Source organism: Podarcis pityusensis (genome assembly GCF_964106645.2).
Source record: "Podarcis pityusensis genome assembly, chromosome: 13".
Classification (NCBI taxonomy): domain Eukaryota; kingdom Metazoa; phylum Chordata; class Lepidosauria; order Squamata; family Lacertidae; genus Podarcis; species Podarcis pityusensis.
Window position 1 is genome coordinate 10,055,278 of NC_138038.1, and position 22,424 is coordinate 10,077,701.

The following is a 22,424-nucleotide window of genomic DNA, read 5'->3' on the forward strand; positions in this document are numbered from 1 at the left end:
TTAATTTTTTTTTTTTTTTTAAAAAAGAAACCTCGCCGCTACTTTCCCGTCTAGGATGGGCGCGCAAAAGCATCGGCGCGCCAGCTTGGAGAGGTAGCGGGTTGCGTGCGTGGGGAGTTGGACGGCGGCGCGTCCTGAGCGGCTTGGGGAGGGGCGCCGTCGGGCGAGTGTGGGGAGCTGCCGGCTGTCTACCTTGGAAGAGGGGCGGCGGTGGGCGGAGGAAGGCGCCGGAGGGCGGGCGGAGGAGAGGCGGGGAGGCGGCGGCGGCAGGACGGTGCCTGGAGGGGGCGGTGCCGCGGCTCCCGTCTCCGGAGCGCACGTAGCGGCCGCAGGGCGCACGGGCTCAGTCGGCAGGCGCTCCTTCTCCGTCCCGGGTGCCTCGGCTCGCCTCGCCGTCCGATGCTCATGCTGCGGGCTCCCGATCCGGGCTCGGGCGCCGGAGCGCTCGTGGCCCAGCCCGACGGGGCGGCGGACCCGGCCGGCTGCGGCGTGGACGACGAGGCTCTCCAAGCCGCGCGCCTTCGCGGCCGCAGGCTGTCCGGCCGCCGCGGCTCCAACTACAAGATCAGCCGCCGCAGCTCGGCCGAGCTGGCGGCGCTCAGGGGCTTCGACGGCGCCGACGCGCCCCGACGGGAGCTGCAGGCGGCGGTGGCGGCGGTAGGAGCTCCGGCCGGCGCGCCGCCGCCGCCGCTGCTGCCGCCGCCTCCCTCCTGCGCTCCTGCCGCGCCGGGATCCGCGGGCAGCGAGAGCCCCCGCGAGGCCGCGCCGTCGCAGCCGCCCACCGAGCGCGATCACTGGGAGCAGGAGGAGAACGAAGAGGCCGAGACGCGCGCCGTGGCCACGTCCCCCGACGGACGCTTCCTCAAGTTCGACATCGAGATCGGACGCGGCTCCTTCAAGACCGTCTACAAGGGGCTGGACACCGAGACCACCGTCGAGGTGGCCTGGTGCGAGCTGCAGGTTGGTCAGCAACCGGTGGGAAGGGGGGGGGTCCCGTTTTGCTGGGGGTCCCACTTTGGTTTCAGCCTTTACCTTCGAGGCTCAGCCTCTGGGATTTGCTGGCAGCTCGGAGCAGGGGAAGACGCCAAGGAAGAAGAGCGCCTCTGAGCGCGTGCAGAGTGAATTCCCGCCAGCTGCAGCCGCGACTTCGCCAGTTAGGGTTTTGTTTTTGTTTTTGAAAAAAAAAATTATTGGTTTTCACAACATTGTAAGACAAACAAACATAAATCATAGCCTTATTGAAAACAACACTTGTTAACATTGTTAAGGGACTTCCTCGCTTCCCCTTGGTTGAATTTCATTGCATGTCCTTTTAACGGTTTTCCAAATCACAGTTCTTATAAAATTTAACTTAAACATTAACATCCTTAGGGTTTTGAAGGGCTTTGAGGCTCAGGGAGTGTCCGAGACGCAGCCCCTCTCTTTTGGGGAGCTCAAGTGTGAGGTAAAGGGTAAAGGTACCCCTGACCATTAGGTCCATTCGTGACCGACTCTGGGGTTGCGGCGCTCATCTCGCTTTACTGGCCGAGGGAGCCGGCGTACAGCTTCCGGGTCATGTGGCCAGCATGACTAAGCCGCTTCTGGCAAACCAGAGCAGCGCACGGAAACACCATTTACCTTCCCGCCGGAGCGGTACCTATTTATCTACTTGCACTTTGACGTGCTTTCGAACTGCTAGGTTGGCAGGAGCAGGGTCCAAGCAACGGGAGCTCACCCTGTCGCGGGGATTCAAACCGCTGACCTTCTGATCGGCAGGTCCTAGGCTCCGTGGTTTAACCCACAGCAGCACCCGCGTCCCTAGCTCAGGTGTAGGGAGAGAAAATAGCGGTGCCACAAGAGCACAACCTCTGGGAACCGCAGTTTACCCTTCTCTGTGCTACAATTCCCAGCACCCTTAACAAACGGCATTCCCCAGGATATTTTGGGGGAAAGAATGTGCTTTCAATGTGCAGTGTGAATGTGAAAGGTGTTGAATGTCAGGGTGTCTGAAGCGCTGAGACCCCTTGACCGGTGACTTAAATTTTTCTCACTTAAATCTTCCTCGCTTTCTTAATGTCAGCTGGCACAGCTCTGTTTAGGACTTGCTCTATTGTTCCACCATTGTTTTCTTTCTTTATGCCCCTTCTCTGGAGTCTGGTACTTGTGGTTCGTCGATTTATATGGGCTTAGTTCGTTCCCGTGATTTCAGAGCAGAAAATTCTGCTCAGTGATGGAAAAAGAGCTCTAGCTGTTAGGTGTGAAAGTCGCCAAAGTGAATCACTGCTTCGGTTGTTCATTCATTCCAGGAAACAGAATGCCAAGATTGGGTCGAAATTTTTTATATAAATATATATACATAGAAAATGACAGGCACTGCATCCAGTAAGCGTATTTCTAAAAAGAGGAGTTCAATAAATTGGAAATTGGGGGGCGAGTGGTTGTAGGGAGAACCCTGTTAGAGACTTACATACTCTGTGGGACCAAGGTGAGAATTTCTGGCATCTTCTCATCTTGGTGGGGGGGTGGGAGAACCAGTGGAGCTCAGGTCCAGAGGAGGTGATGGAGAGGAACAGGAGCACCCCCCCCTTGAAGAAAATCTGCCTGCTTGTCTGGTTATGAAAAAGGAGGGCAGGCGATATCGCAAAATTATAACGTGTCTTCTGCACAGCAAATTGTTGTACAGTATGGGCTTCTTTTATGCATCTCAGAGGGGAATTGCAGGTTTCTTTACTGGCTGCGGGGTACAGATGCTATTGCTGGGTCACAGACCCATGGGATGTAGCTGTCTGCCTGCTTTCGTTCTCTTCGCTGCTATTCTGGAAGACGAGAAGCCAACTTTGCCCTCTCCCTCCAGATGTGATGGAGCGGGAGGGGAGGGGTGTTGTCAAAGCCAAAGGGACCAATGTTTAGTTCTTGCCTTCTCTTCCTCCAGAGGTGTAGTTCTCAAATCTACATGATCATTGGAAATGTACTCTGCATATGCTCAGAGGCACACCTGCACTGTCACCTTTTTTTCAGAGCTGAGCCCAGGTTTGCACTCTGGCTTTAGAGCTGAGGCCGGATGCAGGGCGATCCCTCTTTGAGATTAAAGATGTTGCCGTTCCGTGATGATTTTGAGTGAGGGTGTTTCGTTGGCACAGCTTTCTTTGCTCAAGGACTGGCATGGGGAGATGGCAGCAACCTGGGATTTGCCACTGCATCAGAGCTGCAGGACTTGATGCTGGCATGGAGAGGAAGGGAAGGCAATGGAGCTGGCTGCCGCTTTTGTGCAGGCTGTGTTTGCCAGAGGGATTAATTTGGAAGAGTTCAATGTGACTTGCTTGGCACCGCAAAATCGATCATGTGCCATAAAGGTGTATGAGGCAGACAGAGTCTCCCGCCTCCCCCAGAGCTTTGGGAAATGTGTGTGTGTGTGTGTGTGTGGTTGGAACAGGTGCGAGGAAGGGCAGAATTTTTTATTGTGTTTCCAAAAATGGAAAAATTACACACCACCCCAGTTTAAAAAAAAAAAAAGTGTACAGACTGTTACGAAAGCTTTTCTCTAAGGATAGGTAGAACACGAGACCCACTCAGAGCTAGAGAAATCCTAGGAAGTTGTCCAGGCACTAGAACTTTTTGCGTTGTGCCTAAGAAGTTGAAATATTTTTCTAATGCTAATTTGAAACTGCCTTCCGCTTGATTGAATTTTCTGGGAAATTCAAATGTCTATGTGCCAACCTAAGTTATCTGAATAGAAGATTTTTAAAACTGTGCTCTGGCCAATATTAGTTCTACTCCCGAGTAGACCTTTTGAAATTAGAAGGCACTGGTGCTATTTTTCTAGAAAAAAAGGCGCCAGAGCTCACCATGAAAGCCTCCCTTGTTCTCTCCTTGTTCTCCTTGAGAGGTGGCCGGAACTGAGTTCCTGTGGGTTCTGGCTGAAAAAAATGCCCTGGAAGGCATAAATAACTTGGGAATGTTAAGTTCAACAGGTCCACTCTTGAGTAGAACAACCCTATATATTCAGAGTGGCTCAGCTGGTAGAGCAGGGGTCAGCAAACTTTTTCAGCAGGGGGCCAGTACACTGTCCCTCAGACCTTGTGGGGGGGCCGGACTATATTTGGGGGGGGGGACGAATTCCTATGCCCCACAAATAACCCAGAGATGCATTCTAAATAAAAGCACACATTCTACTCATGTAAAAACACACTGATTCCCAGACCGTCCACGGGCTGGATTGAGAAGGCGATTGGGCCGGATCCGGCCCCCGGGCCTTAGTTTGCCTACCCATGTGGTAGAACATGAGACTCGAGTTATGGGTTCGAGTCCCTTGTTGGGCAAAAGATTCCTGCATTGTAGGGGGCTGGACTAGATGGCTCTTGTGGTCCCTTCCAACTTTGCAGTTCTGTGATTCTGTCCTTAAGAGCCCAGTAGAACAGTCACCCTCTACTGAACACTGTTTCCATCCCTCGGCCTTTCAGTGAGAACAAAATGTTATTTAAAATGAAGGCCCTCTCTTGCATTTATTAAACAGTCTAATCAGTCCTGCAGCTACAGATCAGGCTGGTTAGCACGAATCTGGACGTAACATGCAGCCCTCTCAGCAATGCCCCACCCTCCCTCCTTGGTTCCCCCATTCATATTCTCCCACCCTCCAAAATTTTACCTGTCCAATTCCTGCCTCCCCCCTTCAGCTCAGTATTCCCTCTTTCCTTCAGACCTCTGTCTCCGCCCATTCTTCCCCCAAGTTCCTGCTCCTCATCTTGCTTCACCATTCTGGGCACCTTGCCCGTTTCCTCTATACCAACTAGGACTCCTTCCCACTCCACCGCACGCCGTTCAGTCTTTCTGCCTGCTTGAGACCAGTTCCCTGCTCTGGTCTTGCGAAAGGACATAGGGTCTCCTGTTTCCAGGTTCTGCATGAGGTTTCTCCCAGCCGAAATGACTTTCCCCCTTCCCTCACAGAAGCAGCAATATCTGCTTGCAGTGCTTCTGCTGACACCCTTCCCTGAAGCAGGTAGAATGTTAGGCAAGGCTGTATCTTGGCCCCTACCCTATTTAATCTTTTTTTTATAAGACCTCCCATTGTTTCTTCAAAATGTAACCACTCATATCCCTTATTTAATATTTATTTTAATAGTGGCTGAATTTTTGAGTGCTGTCCATGTAGAAAGTCTGGGCCATTATAAAGAGATTTAAAGGTAAAGGGACCCCTGACTCTGGGGTTGCGGCGCTCATCTCGCTTTACTGGCTGAGGGAGCCGGCGTACAGCTTCCGGGTCATGTGGCCAGCAGGACTAAGCCGCTTCTGGCGAACCAGAGCAGCACACAGAAACACCATTTACCTTCCTGCCAGAGTGGTACCTATTTATCTACTTGCACTTTGACATGCTTTCGAACTGCTAGGTTGGCAGGAGCAGGGACCGAGCAACGGGAGCTCACCCCGTCGCAGGGATTCGAACTGCCGACCTTCCAATCCGCAAGTCCTAGGCTCTGTGGTTAACCCACAGCGCTACCCGCTTCCCATAAAGAGATTTAGTGGTTCTTAATTGATCGGTGATGTGGTAGTGTTGTATTATATTATTTATGCAAATTGATTTTCTCTGGAGTTAAAGATCTGGTTGGAACAAACCCTGTATTGCTGAGCTCGTATTTTGCACAATTTGTATATGGTGTATGTTTGATAATGTGTGGTTTGCTGTACCTAATACCTAATGCTGTGCTTAATAAAGGATATTTGATTAGAATGTTTGTGAACATTCCCTTCCAAACCAGTCCAAACCAGTAGCCAATGTGGGAAGAAGTAGGTGGGCAGCGAGCTTCGAGGTTGACAAGTGCCACATTTTAGCCTATAAAATATACAAATATGAAGGAGTTGGTTGCGTCTTACGCATGTCTTCGTTTGCTTAAGGTCATTAAGAAAGGCCAAACATTATGTGTCATTGGTGCATTGAGTTAAAATAAAGGAAGGACAGCCGAGGCTGGCATTTTGGAAATTTATTAATGTTTAGGTTTCGCTCTTTTTGTTCCAAGAGTGGCTAGGGCTCGTTGCAGTTCACCGGGCCCTGACTACACTGATACGGTTCACGTGTATGTGGTAGGAGAATATGAGCTTTATTTTGCCCGAAGTTTTCTTTTCTACAGACGTTTGCATTTTGCAGCCAAAAAAAGGGAAAGAAATAGAACTTTTCTCTGCAATGTAGCAAGTTTCAGAGGTGTGGCTAGGTTGATTTATTACAAGTGCACACACACACACAAACTTGCATGCTCAACTTGCGGCACCTTGAAAGGCAAACAGATTTATTGTGGCGTGCGCTTTCAAAGCCGTGCGCTAGATTGAGTGCTGGATAAATTCAATCAAACTTTCCTTGTGAATCCTCGTTCAGCCATTCTGTGTGGTCTCCCTTTGAAGCTTGAAGAACGGCAACTTTCAGGTCAGCAGGCAGAGCACTCTGGAAGACCGGCTTCTGAATGTGATTCTTTTTTATTGATGTCCATTGATTGTTTTGCGAGGAAAAGATCAGCTTCCAGTGTTCAGCGTGCCAGCCTTCACAACCTCTTGAGGGGGGCAGTTCCATAGTTCGTGTTGCATGAAGAAGGACTTTCTGAATATTCCAATGAATTCTAGACTTATGGTAAAGGTAAAGGGACCCCTGACCATTAGGTCCAGTCGTGACCGACTCTGGGGTTGCGGCGCTCATCTCGCTTTATTGGCCGAGGGAGCCGGCGTACAGCTTCCGGGTCATGTGGCCAGCAGGACTAAGCCACTTCTGGCGAACCAGAGCAGCGCACGGAAACACCGTTTACCTTCCTGCCGGAGTGGTACCTATTTATCTACTTGCACTTTGACGTGCTTTCGAACTGCTAGTTTGGCAGGAGCTGGGACCGAGCAACGGGAGCTCACCCCGTTGTGGGGATTCAAACCGCCGGCCTTCTGATCGGCAAGTCCTAGGCTCTGTGGTTTAACCCACAGCGCCACCCGCGTCCCTTTCCAGACTTACGAGAGAGGGAGAAAAAAGTTTTCTATCCTGTTTCAAGCTTTTACTCGGCGGGCAGGGGTGTTCTCCACCCCCCTGATGATGTCGGTTGCCCTTTCCCAAACCTTTTCCAGCTCTGCAATCTCCTTTTTTAGTTGAGGCGACCAGAACCATACATAGTATTCCAAATGCAGTCGCACCATAGATTTTTATAACAGATTTAAAATATCCGCAGTTTTATTTTCAGCTCTTTTCCTCATGGTTCCCAACATGGAATTCACTCAAGGCCAGTTCAGACTCCATTAGTATATTTGTGAAATGAAGATATTTAATATTAAGACGCTTGTTTTACTGAATTTTACTGCTCATCCGCTCAGTTTGGAAAGGTCTCTTTGAAGCTCCTCTTGGTCCCGTTTTGTTTTATCCACCCCGAACAATTTCATATCCCCAGAAAACTTGGCTGCCTCACTGCTCACCCCGAACTCTAGGTCATGTGTGAACAAGTTTAAAAGAACAGGTTCCAAATACTGATCCTTCGAGGATTCTACTTTCTGCATTCTTCCGTCTGGAGAACTGCCAATTATTCCTGCCCTGTATCTCTTACTGTCGCTCCGACGCCGACCTGAAAGGCACTGTTTTCCAGTGGGTGGGGGACTTCAAAGGCTGAAATAGATGAACTGGAATTTACCAGTAAATTTGATTTTATTTACTTAGGACTCAATCAGGTCCAAGGTTTTCTCTCCTGCTACAGTGTTAAGTAAGCACAGTAAAGCTAGGAAGATTGTGTTATCACCAAGTGCTGTCGCCTTGAGTTGTCACTGTGCTTAACTTGTACACAGACTGTGCACCTGGCAATTTCTTCATTTTGTATAAGCGCGCACAGACACACCCAACTGAAGACGACACTCGAAGGTGCTATAGGACTCTGTTGTTGTTTTTCTTTATTGTCACCGCAATGTCTCTGGGAACCTCCTAGTCCTCTAGCAGTCCAAATAAAGATGATACTTGAGGATTCTTAAGTCACTGGTGGCTGCTTAGACATGTTTCCTTCATCCTATCTGCTGTGGCTTCTTGGCCATGTCAGAAAAACCAAGAAAAAGTCACCCTCTATTCTTTTTGTCCTACTGACTCACGGGTGCGGCCACCCATCTTTGGCCTTTGCTCTCTGTTTATCCCCAAATTGCACCGAATAAGGTGTTGAGGCTACCTCTGGACTCTTACATGTTGGGAAGTTTAACTCCTGAATAATCAGAATAATTCAAACAGGTGAAGGCAGCCGTCTTCAAAATTAGCCAGGCGCATTTTGCACCCATGCTTTCAACCACTTGTGACCAAGTGAAGATGACTGGGCACCAGAATGGTGCCTGATATCTCCACCATCTGGGGATCATTGGATCGGGACTGCTTTCACACACTTAACACCCCACCCTATAGAATTCTATCAGTTATATTTTATCTATACAATCGGGATGAATTTCGGGAACCAAAATGCGTTTTCTGTGCAGCCTGAGCAGGAACAGTCACCACTAAGGAAAAGAGGTCAGAATGGGCCTATATATATGTTGGCCTGGATCAAGTGACTTTTCTTCTTTCAGTTCTCAAAGCTCTTAAGCTAGATCAAGTTAGTCCTCCAAACTAACCAAACGTTTAACTGAGAATCAATCACAGTCAGTCCATTGTTTGAAAAATAAGGCTTTTGAGCCGTTTGGCTCCAAAACGGCAACTAGACATTCTGTTTTGGCTGTTTTGGGACTACAGTTCCCATCATCCCTGACCACTGGTCCTGTTAGCTAGGGATGATGGGAGTTGTAGTCCTAAAACAGCTGGAGAGCCAAGTTTGGCCATGCCTGGTTTAAGGAGTCTTCCTGCACCCAGCTTATATATCTGAGTTTCTAACACAGGAAGGAAGGCTACTTAAGGTCACTTTGAGGGGTGAGGGGTGCTAGCTTTGGATAGGTTTTTTAAAATGTTGAGGTTTACTGTTGTAATATGGTTTCTCAGTGCAGGCACCGAATTCATTTGGAATTATAACCAAAAGCCTCTGTAGACAAACGGGACTAAATTGACATAGTGGTCATTTCCACCAAGTATTTTACATTGGTTAACAAGTTTAAAAGCATCATCATCACCATGAGAAATAACCTGTTGTTCCCCTCAAAAATGCAACAGCAAAAAGCTTTTGCCAGACTCTTGTTTTGAACAGATGGAATCAAAGGTTCAACTGGGGAGATCTGGGGGCATCCCAGTCCAAGAGGGATTATGTATCTGTGGGGCAGCAGATTTAGTGAGTAGGGTTGCCCCACTATATTCTTGAATGCCAGCTTTATTCTGATTTTAGAGAACTCTTTCCAAAGAGCAGTTCAGTATGAGGGAATGACAGAAAAAATTAACTTTATGTTACAATGAACTGATCACAGCTTTTGCTGTATAGGCTAACAGTCCTGGGAAAATATATTTGGAATCCATTTCAGTTCACTGCTATACAGATGCCACAGTTTCCCCTATCTGGTTTATTTTTAACAAACACAGTGGTACCTCGGTTTACGAACTTAATCTGTTCCGGAAGCCCGTTCTTAAACCAAAACCGTTCTTAAACCAAGGCATGCTTTCCCTAATGAGGCCTTCCACCAACGGTGCCCTTCCACCGTTCGGATTCCGTTCTTAGACCGAGGTAAAGTTCTCAAACCAAGACACTATTTCCAGTTTTTCAGAGATTGTAAACCAAATCGTTCTTAAACTGGACTGTTCTTAAACCAAGGTACCACTGTACTACAAAACTTTGTCCGTGTATGCTTTCTGCATTGCATCGGAAATGTGTGCCTTAAGTGGACACCTTTCATGTGGTTAGTTTGTTTTGTCTTAGAATCATAGAATTGTAGAGTTGGAAGGGACCAACTAGTCCAATCCCCCCCTGCAAGGCAGAAATATTTTTACCCAGTGTGGGGCTCAAACCTACAATCCTGAGATTAAACTCTGCCAGCTTAAAAGGTAAAGGGACCCCTGACCATTAGGTCCAGTCATGTCTGACTCTGGGGTTGCAGCACTCATCTCGCTTTACTGGCAGAGGGAGCCGGCGTACAGCTTCCGGGTCATGTGGCCAGCATGACTGAGCCGCTTCTGGCGAACCAGAGCAGCGCACGGAAACACCGTATACCTTCCCGCTGGAGCGGTACCTATTTATCTACTTGCACTTGACGTGCTTTCGAACCGCTAGGTTGGCAGGAGTTGGGACCGAGCAACGAGAGCTCACCCCGTCGCCGGGATTCGAACCGCCACCTTCTGATCGGCAAGTCCTAGGCTCTGCCAGCTTAGCTTCAGGCTAATTCAGCCAATTCTTTTCTGCTTTTGAACACGAGATTTGCAGCCTGGCTTTGGGGTCATACGGCCCTGAATCTTCCTGGCGGCTGTGATTTACTGCTGTCCAAAGTGGACCTCAGCCCCCCTGAGGCATGTGGTCTCAGCAGGGTCCCAAGTCCTTATTTGCCAGGTTGAGGGCTGGAACTGAAAACTTGTATGACAGTTGTGGGTGGCTTGCCCTGTTTTCTGTGCTGATGTTCTGGGGCAGCTTGCTTTCTCTTTTTAGGGACGCGGGTGGTGCTGTGGTCTAAGCCACTGAGCCTCTTGGACTTGCCAATCAGAAGGTTGGCGGTTCGAATCCCCGCGACGGGGTGAGCTCTCGTTGCTCTGTCCCAGCCCCTGCCAACCTAGCAGTTTGAAAGCACGCCAGTGACAAACCTAGACAGTATTTTAAAAAGCAGAGACATCACCTTGCCTACAAAGGTCTGTATAGTTAAAGCTATGGTTTTCCCAGTAGTGATGTATGGAAGTGAGAGCTGGACCATAAAGAAGGCTGATTGCCAAAGAATTGATGCTTTTGAATTATGGTGCTGGAGGAGACTCTTGAGAGTCCCATGGACTGCAAGAAGATCAAACCTATCCATTCTGAAGGAAATCAGCCCTGAGTGCTCACTGGAAGGACAGATCCTGAAGCTGAGGCTCCAATACTTTGGCCACCTCATGAGAAGAGAAGACTCCCTGGAAAATACCCTGATGTTGGGAAAGATGGAGGGCACAAGGAGAGGGGACGACAGAGGACGAGATGGTTGGACAGAGTTCTCGAAGCTACCAGCATGAGTTTGACCAAACTGTGGGAGGTAGTGGAAGACAGGAGTGCCTGACATGCTCTGGTCCATGGGGTCACGAAGAGTCGGACACGACTAAACGACTAAACAACAAAAATGGCAGGAAAGTAAACGGCATTTCCATGCGCTCTGGTTTCCGTCACTGTGTCCCATTGCAGCAGAAGCGGTTTAGTCCTGCTGGCCACATGACCTGGAAAGCTGTCTGTGGGCAAACACTGGCTCCCTCGGCCTGAAAGCGAGATGAGCGCTGCAACCCCATAGTCGCCTTTGGCTGGACTTAACTGTCCAGGTGTCCTTTACCTATTACCTATTTCTCTTTTTGTTGCCCTAGGCCTGTTAGCCATCACTCTGGGGCAAAGTCTGGAGTATTGAATGGAATACTACCAATAAACTGCATTCCCATGGGGCTGGGCTGGTTCAGATTTCCTGCTCACCTAGCTCCATCCATTCCCAGAGGAGTAGTGCTTACCTCTGGGAATGCATGGAACTTTGGAAGACAGCATAAATGGGCTTAGTAACAGTCGGTGTTTTATTTACATATTTATTTAAAAGCTAGGTGCTGGGACCAAGCTCTGGCTAAACTCTGCACCCTATGGCCCGTGTTATAAATTTGCCTGGCACGTTTTGCTACTGGCATGGGTCCACTTGTGACTGCAAAGAGATTTCTGAGTTGGCGGCCTCAGTTTAAAAATCTCTGCCTTAATACTGTTTCCCCTGTGTGTGTGTGTGTGTGTGTGTGTGTGTGTGTTTCTCCTTCTTGCGTACAAGTGAATTGTTGGAAGAGCAAGCTACATCAAGCGACGCGGTTGAGATCATAGAATCGTAGAATTTTAGCTCTGAAAGGGACTCTGAGAGTCGCCTAGTCCATTTGGCACCTAGCTTATAAACTGAGTTTCTAACACCGCCTGTGACTTTGAAACCCTTCCTTTGTCCTCTAATCTCAGACATACAGCGAGAGGCTTTGGGGTAGATGGGAGGGGAGACACACACTCTGTTTATAATGGACAATTATGACTTCCAGGGACTTAAGGCTAAGCCCGATCCAGCCACTTGTTTGTTATTAGGCAATACAGGAATATTGCAAGTAAATGAATATATAATCCTGCAGTGGCGTAGCGTTTCTTCCTTCTCCAGTGACACTCTTCGATTTGCAGATGTTTTTCAGGAGGCCAACTAAAAATAAGGAACATTTATCAAGCTTTTCCAAGTCTCTCTCTCTCTCTTTTTTAAGCAGTCCTTGTGCTGGGGATAAGCCTCTTTCACAAACACAGGATTTACTGTCACTTGTTCGCCTTTTAAAAAATAGCTCTGTCCTATTTTCTCTCGCAGTGGATCATTATGTTGCCTTTTAAAACATCTGCGGCCAGCAAACCACAAACCTGAGCTATTGGGACCCAGCCTCCCCATCCGAAAAGTTCTGCCCGGGTCTATTTCTGGTGTGCAGATTTAAATTTAAAGCATCGTTTTATGGCTGGCCTTCTTTTTGGGGGTGGGGGGTGGGGAAAGAGGTAGCAAATACAGTCTGGAGCTGTCTAACCAATATTTGCTGAGGACGACTATTTTCTGCATGTATTAATGGGCACTGGAACCAGCGGACAATGGGTGCACCTCTGAGGGTCCCTAGAGAAAGGGGAACAGATTCGAGGCTCAGCGCTGGGGACCCATAATCCAGCGGGCTGAACAAATATTTCAAATGTATAAATGCAAGCCTTAATACTTCCAGGTACCACTCCCTCCTCAGAAGGCCTGGAATTATTTCCAGGCACCTGCGTAAGGTGGGCAGGTCTTTTTAGGCCTCAGTTACGGGTGCTGTGGTGAGGTGAGAACGTCAGAGGGCGACTTGTCACCTGGCCCTGCAGCATAAGTTCACCTAATTAATTTCATAATTATTTTACAGCACAATTAATGTCATAATTATTTTACAGCATAATTCATTTCATAATTATTTTACAGCATAATTCATTTCATAATTATTTTACAGCAGTGGTTTTCAAAGGGTGTGGCGGGAGAGGATGGCAAACGCGACTGTGAGATTTGAGGACAATCAATATTCTATTAAGGGAATTATTTGGGTTCATATGTAGCTGCATTGTTTTAGTCTTTCTGGGTCTCCCATGATCATATTATAAAGTAGCTGCATTCTGTGTTATAAATCAAGCACTGCCAGGAGTGGTTTCTTTTTTTTTTGCTTTCCAATGTATTTCTTAGCAATAATAATAATAATAATAATAATTGGTGTGGCGCGAACCAGTTTTTGTTCTGGAAGGGTGTCCCAGAGGGAAAAGTTAGACAGCCACTGAGTTATAGGCTCTGTACCTCAGAGGCTTGGAACGGATAACAATGCTTTAATTTAAAATAAGACAGAAATAAATGCCACACTCTTCTTATATGATACCTCTCCCCTGCTACTTGAGCTCAGTCGCCAAATAGCTGCCCCGGTTGTGGGTGGCCTCCCAGGAAATGGGAATTGCTGGCAAGGGACTCTGTGTCTTAGTTTCAGGGCTGATATCGCTTCCACCGCGAGGCTCCCGGTCTCTGCAGATGGGGTGCAAGCAGTGGGGTTAAAACTAAAACTAAAAGATGTTCCAGGCCTCAAGTTTGCTTTGAAGTTGGATCTTGGGGTCTGAAGACTCTCCTCTCCCCAATGAGTGTTTTCATGGGCTGGAAAGGGAGAGGCTATAGGGCTCTTTCATTTCTTTAAAAAATTAAATACAACACATAAAAAGGGGTTTGAAAAAGAAAGAAAGAAGGAAGGAAGGAAGGAAGGAAGGAAAAAACAAAAGGTATATATCACGAAAACAATTGTTAACAGTTAACATTATGTCCAAAAGACTGATAACTGCTGCATTAGAAAGATAAATGTAAATGATTAAGAAATTGCCTTAGAAGGCTTTCTGTAAAAGCGTTTGATCTATAACGCAGTAGAAAAAGGGTTTGAACCCTGTGGAAATGAGGGTGGGAAGTCAATTTGTGGAGCTATTCAATCAAATGGCGAGATTTTAGAAACGGAATTAAAAAATTATAGTACGAAAACAAAGAAAGATAAATGTACAGCTCCATTTAGCCAATGGATCGAAGACCTTACTACGCTAGCCCATCTGCGAGTGGATTGCTCATAGGTGTAGACTTTGCGTGGACAAGTGAAATGGAATTTGGAACTGGTTTATGGAAAAAGCAGTAGGTTGTAAGTTGCAGGTGTTCACTGGGCTCAAACCTAACCCACAAGTGAATCCCAGTTAATCCCATTTATCGCCTTCTGAGTCTTTTTCGTCCTTGTGAAAACTGCAAGAACCCAGCTAGGGGCAGTGTGTGTGTGTGTGTGTGTGTGTGTGTGTGTGTCTTGGGGTGTCATTGAAGGAAGGCGTCTTTCTAGGCTTGGCACTCTCCCTCTTGTCTAATCCTGATTTATCTTGCTCTCTCCCTTCCTCTTAGAGCTTTGTCTATATCACATTACCCAGGGTTGCAGCAAAGGCCTTGGAACAGCGTCAGCCAAGTGTCATTTCTCTGGGCAGCTGTTGTTTGCACCCAGTGCCCTAGCTGGACAGGGGGGCTCTGGGTTAAAATATATAGGGGCAGGCTGTGGTCCTTAGCTCTAGAGACAAGTATGCTGCCTGCCTTCCAGCACTCAGAAGGGCTTTTCAAGGAAGACAAGGAGAACAGGATGCTGCCTTATAGCAAGTGAGACCGGGACTCGAATCCAAGACCTTCTGGATGCAAAACAGACGCTCTGCCCCTCTGCTGTAGAGAGGCATGGAGTGAAGTGCCTGAAAAACAGAAATAACTGGATCCACTTTCTGACGCAGGATATCTGTGAGAAGGCTCTGCAAATTAAAAAAGTGCTGCTGTCCTCTAGGGCAGGGGTAGACAAACTAAGGCCTGGGGGCCGGTTGCAGCCCAATTGCCTTCTCAATCCGGCCCGCAGACAGTCCGAGAATCAGCGTGTTTTTACACGAGTAGAATGTGTCCTTTTATTTAAAATGCATCTCTGGGTTATTTGTGGGGCATAGGAATTTGTTCATTTTCCCCAAAAAAATACAGTCCGGCCCACCACATGGTCTGAGGGGTGGTGGACCGGCCCACGGCTGAAAAAGATTGCTAAATAATAATAATAATTTATTATTTATACCCCGCCCATCTGGCTGGGTTTCCCCAGCCACTCTGGGCGGCTTCCAACAAAATATTAAAATACAAGAATGCCTCAAACATTAAAAGCTTCCCTAAACAGGGCTGCCTTCAGATGTCGTCTAAAAGTCTGGTAGTTGTTGTTCTCTTTGACATCTGGTGGGAGGGCGTTCCACAGGGAGGGTGCCACTACCGAGAAGGCCCTCTGCCTGGTTCCCTGTAACTTGGCTTCTTGTAGTGAGGGAACTGCCAGAAGGCCCTCGGAGCTGGACCTCAGTGTCCGGGCTGAACGATGGGGCCGGAGACGCTCCTTCAGATATACTGGACCGAGGCTGTTTAGGGCTTTAAAGGTCAGCACCAACACTGCTCTAGGGTGTAGGCTGGTTGTGGTCTAGTGGCCTGAATAGACCATTTTAGCCTAATGAACCCTACCTTGTCAAGGTGAGAGCTGGTAGATTATTACGGCTCCGTGTAAAGTCTGAACCATGGCTCAGGACAACCCTGGTTTTGAATCTTGCATCTCCAGTAAGCGGTCTTGGGCAAGTCACTCGCATTCCCTCCCTCCCTCCCTCCGTGGGTTGGATTCGAACCTTGGTCTATCAGGTCTTAGTCCAGCACTAACCACTGTACCACACTGTCTTCTGTTTCTCCAGGCGGGGACACTTTCAGTTTCCTCTGTCTCCGTATTGTCCCTGTAGCATTCAGCGTGGAGAAGGATGGGGACAAACTTGGACTCAGGTGTCTCTGGCGCCTGTTAGTCTCCCCAGCTTCCACCCTACTGTTCCCAATGGGCACCAGTGTATGGTCTATTTTGGGGAAGAAGAAGCAAGCTAATCCGATAGGGACAGGCGTATTATGTCAGGTTGGTTCCCTGAGCAAATAAAAGTTGGAAGGGCCTAGCTCAACCTTGTGTGAAATGAGCCTTGGCCACATTGGTTGTCACAGCAACTTTGGATTCCGGCTGGGATGCAGATGGAACAAAGAGGCAAGGCCCCCTGTTTCGCGGCACAGGGGGTCCAATTTCAAGCAGCAGCGAGCTCAAGAGCTGAGCAAAATCCACGTTGTACTCCTGTGTGGGCCACAAAACTCAGCAGGACTTGTAGAGAAGCGGTGGACATCTTGACGGAAATACAGTGGTACCTCAGGTTACACTTCAGGTTACAGACTCCGCTAACCCAGAAATACTGTATTTTCTGGCGTATAAGACTACTTTTTAACCTAGGAAAATCTTCTCAAAAGTCGGGGGTCGTCTTATACACCGGCTACAGCAGCAGGTCCTGCAGCAACTCCCCACCAAAGGACAAAACGACAACAAATTAAATTAGAGGACACCAAGCTCTCTAGATGAAGCAGAAATACGCTTGAAAATTGGCCCCAGAAGCCCCTGGCCACTGGGAAGTGGAGCGGATTTCCGAGCCGGACTGGAGACTGGTTTTTTAAATTTTTATTTGGTGTGCATTGGAAGAGGGGTAGTCTTATACGGCGAGTATATCCCAAACTCTGTATTTTAACTGGAAACGTTGGGGGTTGTCTTATACGCCCAGTCGTCTTATATGCCGGAAAATACTAGTACCTCGGGTTAAGAACTTTGCTTCAGGATGAGAACAGAAATTGTGCTCCGGCGGCGCGGCAGCAGCAGGAGGCCCCATTAGCTAAAGTGGTGCCTCGGGTTAAGAACAGTTTCAGGTTAAGAACGGACCTCCAGAACGAATTAAGTTCTTAACCCGAGGTACCACTGTACGGAGAATCTCCAGGGCAAGGCGGAGCCTTACGCTGTCAGCCCCCCAGGATAGGAGCCGATCAGGAGTGAGCTCTTCCAGGGGTGTGGGGTAGGAGTCCGGACGGATCCACACCTTCTTTCCAAGGGGCAAACTGCCACTAAAAGTGGGCCGTCTAGACTTGCGAACCGTAAATCCCAGGAATCTGAATGACTTCAGAAAGCAATTAAGTGTTCCCTTTCCCGAAGATGTTAGGCTCCAAATTAATAGCTTCTGGCAAGTCTGTCTGGCAGTGGGGTAGCAGCTGAAGAAGAGGAAGAAGCTTATTCGATGCCTTAGCGATTAGGGGACGGGGCTTCCAGGGTAGAGGGTATCGCTTCTAGGTTGGCTTCTGTCTTCGATGGCTTTCCTACAGCTTTTCTTTTGCTTTTTATTTTGCACTCTTGATTATCTGTGCTCACGAAAGTGTCAGGGCGGTTCTGTGCAGATCCCACTTTCAAAACTGCTCTTACAAACGTCTTGGGGCAGACATACTGTCTCAGTTCCATTCAGTGCATGTCCTATAACTTATGTGGGACCACATAACACCGGTCCTGAGAGATCTGCATTGGCTCCCAGTATGTTTCCGAGCACAATTCAAAGTGTTGGTGCTGACCTTTAAAGCCCTAAACAGCCTCGGTCCTGTATACCTGAAGGAGCATCTCCACCCCCATCGTTCAGCCCGGACACTGAGATCCAGCGCCGAGGGCCTTCTGGCGGTTCCCTCATTGTGAGAAGTGGAGTTACAGGCAACCAGACAGAGAGGGCCTTCTCGGTAGTGGCACTCACCCTGTGGAACACCCTCCCCTCAGATGTGAAGGAAATAAGCAGCTATTTTATCTTTAAAAGACATCTGAAGGCAGCCCCATGGCCCAATAGCCTTCTAAATCTGGTCCACCGTGTTTTTACATGAGTAGAATATGTCCTTTTATTTAAAATGCATCTCTGGGTTATTTGTGGGGCATAGGAATTCGTTCATTTCCCCCCCCCCAAAAAAAATATAGTCCGGCCCCCTACAAGGTCTGAGGAAGAAGTTTGCTGACCCCTGCTCTAACCAACTGAGCTATCCTATAGCTTTTTATACCATAAATGTTCCAGAGTCATTTGTTACCCTAGTTTTGTGGCACTATAGCGCAGGAAGCATCACCAAGCCGCCAATAAAAGCAACATGGTGTGTTAACAGTCCGGTGTAAATCCACCACTAATACGCTGTCGTTGCATCAATTGCATGTTGTAGAAAACACCGACAAAAACGCCAGTCTGGTGGGGACCTTGAGGTGTTCTTAATCCACATGGATTGTGTCGATGCAGATTCAAAGTTTGATATAACAAACTCTGGCACTTTTGGAAACACATATTTGCAAGCATTTACTTCTACCGTAAAAAGAGCCAGTTCACACATTCTGATAGATACGGCACTGCTCTAAAGATGGAAAGGCAGTACTGATCAGTACTATCGCTTTGATCAGAATATTGCAGCTTCTTTAAAGGTAAAGGGACCCCTGACCATTAGGTCCAGTCATGACCGACTCTGGGGTTGCAGCGCTCATCTCGCTTTATTGGCCGAGGGAGCCGGCATACAGCCTCCGGGTCATGTGGCAGCAGGACTAAGCCGCTTCTGACGAACCAGAGCAGCGCATGGAAATGCCGTCTGCCTTCCCGCCGGAGTGGTACCTATTTATCTACTTGCACTTTGACGTACTTTCGAACTGCTAGGTTGGCAGGAGTTGGGACCGAGCAACGGGAGCTCACCCCGTTGTGGGGATTTGAACCGCCAACCTTCTGATCGGCAAGTCCTAGGCTCTGTGGTTTAACCCACAGCGCCACCCGCGTCCCTTGCAGCTTCTTTAGCACACTGTAAAAGTATTTCACTCCATCTCCGTATATTCGCAGTTTGCCTTTTTATGCAGCTAGTTACTAAAATCCCATTTACCTAGCTGCTCCCCATAACGTTTCTCTATCCTTTAGTGTAGTTGTGAATTTAATCCAGTTGAGCTGCTCCTAGATTTTCCTGATTGTATCCAATTTATTTGGTTTGTGGGCATTAGCAAACTGTGGCTCTTTCTGTGGCGCACCAGGCCTAAGAGGGTCTGCTGGAGCGCATCCAGAAACCGAGGAGCTGAGGCCCCTATGGTTCATAGAGACTGTAGTCAGGCTCCCCTTTCCTATTGCACTGTTTCGCTCCTGAACAGCTACCACTCCTCATGCAAGCTGCAGGGGCTCCTCTTCTCCCCGCCCCCCCGCTTGCTACAAATGTGCCTTCATTTATGAAGCTGTTCTGGCCCCGTGTTTCTTTCCCTCGCCTCTCCTGTGCTGCGGACAATGAAGCTTTCACAGGGGCTGACGGCACACAGTTGCATCTGTAGCAAAACTTCATAAACACCCCGAGTGTAAAAATACGAACCGCCTCCAGCTCCACCACAGAGGCCCGGGCCAATGAGGCCGTGAGGCGGTTCCCGCCGGCACATGGCGGCAGTGCGGCCTAGCAGGTGGGCGCCGCGCCACCGGAAAGAGACGCAGCCGAATCCCTGGCAGAGCGGCCGCTTTTAAAACACGTTCCGTCTGTCGTTCCCCCCGCCGTTTCTCTTCCAACTGAGCTCCCTTGAGGCGCAGAGAAGGGGTGGACATGGGCTGCTGTGTTTGCCTCGGCAATTTTCGCTCTTTTCGCAGCCAGCTCCTGCGAGCCAAATGGCCCCCTCTGTTCCAGCTGCATCTGGACAGAGCGGAGAGCTTGGTGCCGGCAGCGGTTCTGGCCCTTGCCCAACTGGGGTCCGATTCTGGCTCGGCAGGAGAGAAGGCTGGATCCTTGCCATTGCCCTTTGCTCGTTTCTGCAGCTCGTCTGCCTGTCTGCGCTGCCCCCCACTCTCAAATGTCCCCCCCACCCCCAACTTCAGGAGGAGGGCAGCCACGCCACATGAGGTAGCAATTAGAGGACATATTGTATGAGCAAAAAAAGGGGGGGGGCTCCAGATGTTTGCCAGGGCAAAAAACCCCCTGTCCCAAACCTCACATCCTGCATATGGAGTGCCTCGCCAGAGTGGTGCATGCTCTAGTTATCTCCCGCATGGACTACTGCAATGCGCTCTACGTGGGGCTACCTTTGAAGGTGACCCGGAAACTACAACTAATCCAGAATGAGGCAGCTAGACTGGTGACTGGGAGCGGCCGCCAAGACCATATCACACCGGTCCTGAAAGACCTACATTGGCTCCCAGTACGTTTCTGAGCACAATTCAAAGTGTTGGTGCTGACCTTTAAAGCCCTAAACGGCCTCGGTCCAGTATACCTGAAGGAGCGTCTCCACCCCCATCATTCTACCCGGACACTGAGGTTCCCTCCCTGCAAGAAGTGAAGTTACAGGGAACCAGGCAGAGGGCCTTCTCAGTGGTGGCACCCACCCTGTGGAATGCCCTCCCATCAGATTTCAAGGAAATAAACAACTATCTGACTTTTAGAAGACATCTGAAGGCAGCCCTGTTTAGGGAGGTTTTTAATGTTTGATGTTTTATCGTGTTGTTAATATTCTGTTGTGAGCCGCCCAGAGTGGCTAGGGATGCCCAGCCAGATGGGCAGGGTATAAATATTATTATTATTATTATTATTATTATTATTATTATTATTAGGCACAGCTACTGGGGACCCCCCTTCTGCAGCTGCAAAATGAACCCAGGAGACCGCGCTCTGTGCGATTTCTTCCTTGTACCTGCCCCCCCCCCCCTTGACCTTGGTTCTGCCATTGTAGATCCGGACGCAGAATGGCTACAGCTCCTTTAGGAAGCTGGCTGCTTCTGGTTCCGTGTATGTTTGCAGTGGCGGTGATGGAAAGGTGGTTCTGGGAAGGACTTTTTTTACGGTTCCGTTTGGCTCTCCGGCGTTGGAGAAAGGCTGCATTCATCCCGTTCGGCTGCTGACGTCCGTGGAGCAAAACGGTGATCAAAGAGATTAGGGCGATGTCTCCTTCCAGCTCCTCGGTCCAAAACAGAGAACCTGGACGAATTGCAACGGGGAGGGACTGAAATATCACGAGGTGATGAGATCTTCTAGACATCTCTCCCTGCTTTTTATGTTGGGAAATGCAAGTTTCCCCTCAGGGACCATCTACCTGGGACTTGCGAGAGGGACTAGTTCAAACCAGGCAGGATTGGTCTCGGCAGCGTACTTTGCAGGATTTTCTGCGTGTGTCAGACGCAGGGCTCTCTTGGACTCCTGTGAAATGAAACGAGAACAGACCCCCCAATCATTTTCTAGCTAGGCCAATATTACTCTGGGTCCACTTTTGCAGTAAAATGAGTTGGGAGAGTACCCTGCAAAAGAGAGGTACTGCTTTTGAATGCTCCCCTTCAGGAAAAAAAAAATGTCCTCGCAAAAAGAAAAGTAGAGTGTCAAGGAAAAAGATTCTAACTTCCTCTTTTGGCTGCTACTCTGGTTTATCTATTTCTTGGAAGTTTTTAACTTGAAGCCTGAAATGCTGCAATGCATTCTAGCAATTTAGCATGTTGTTGGCATCTATCAATTTGATTCCCTCCCTCTCTTTCTTTTTTCCTTTCTCCTCCTGTGGTGAGGCTGCGTTTTAATGTTTTAATTGTTTTAACATTGCATTTTAATCTTGTTTTTTTAAGTAGTATTTCAATCAACTTGTTTTTATTATTGGTTGTTAGCCGCCCTGAGCCCGGTCTTGGCTGGGGAGGGCGGGGTATAAAGAAAATTATTATTATTATTATTATTATTATTATTATTATTATTATTATTATCTGTCTCACCTCGGTTTTCTAAGCATCTGGGTATGCTTGTCCAGCAGGAAAAGAGTACAGTTGAAGGCGCCTGCTTGATGTCAATAGGCAGGGAGTTCCAAAGGTAGGCGCTGCCCCAGCCACACTAAACCATCAAATGAGGAACGGGTATTAGGTGGCACCTGTAGTAGTGCCAATTCTGCCAATTGAAGTGGCGTGTAAATATAGTGGTGGATATATGAAAACCATATACAGTGGTACCTTGGTTCTCGAACGTAATTCATCCCAGATGGCCGTTCGACTTCTGAAACGTTCAAAAACCGAGGCGCAAAGGGTTCAATTGAGAAAACTGAAAAACACACAGCGGAAGCCATTCGACTTCTGAGGCGCATTTGAAAACGGAAGCATTTACTTTCAGGTTTTTGGCATTCAAAAACTGAAATGTTCGGCTTCTGAGACGCTCAAAAACCAAGGTACCACTGTAGATAGATTTAATTCTATCCATGCTGATTTTGTTGTTGTTAGTGATCGTTTATGCTTTTAGCTGTTCTTATTTTATCTGTAAGCCGCCTGGAGTCCCTGTCAGAGGAAAAGGTGGGGTATAAAAATTAATAATAATCATAATAGCATTTATCAAGAATTAAAAATGTTCCTCACTCACAGAGTGTAGGTTTAGAAAAGTGCACAAAGGTGTATTCAGAGTGAAACTCTTCCATTCCCTGAGGGCTCCCCTTCCTC

At 48.3% G+C, this 22,424-nt stretch overlaps 1 protein-coding gene across 1 annotated transcript in view; it reads left to right on the forward strand.

Annotated features, from left to right (window-relative positions):
- Positions 1–384: 384 nt before the first annotated feature.
- WNK4 (WNK lysine deficient protein kinase 4) overlaps positions 385–22,424 on the forward strand; it is a 54,328-nt gene continuing 32,288 nt past the window's right edge. The window contains exon 1 of the mRNA XM_080976503.1: positions 385–960. Within this exon, the coding sequence (XP_080832629.1) occupies positions 400–960 (561 nt within the window). The 5' untranslated portion in view covers positions 385–399. The remainder of the gene's footprint in view (positions 961–22,424) is intronic.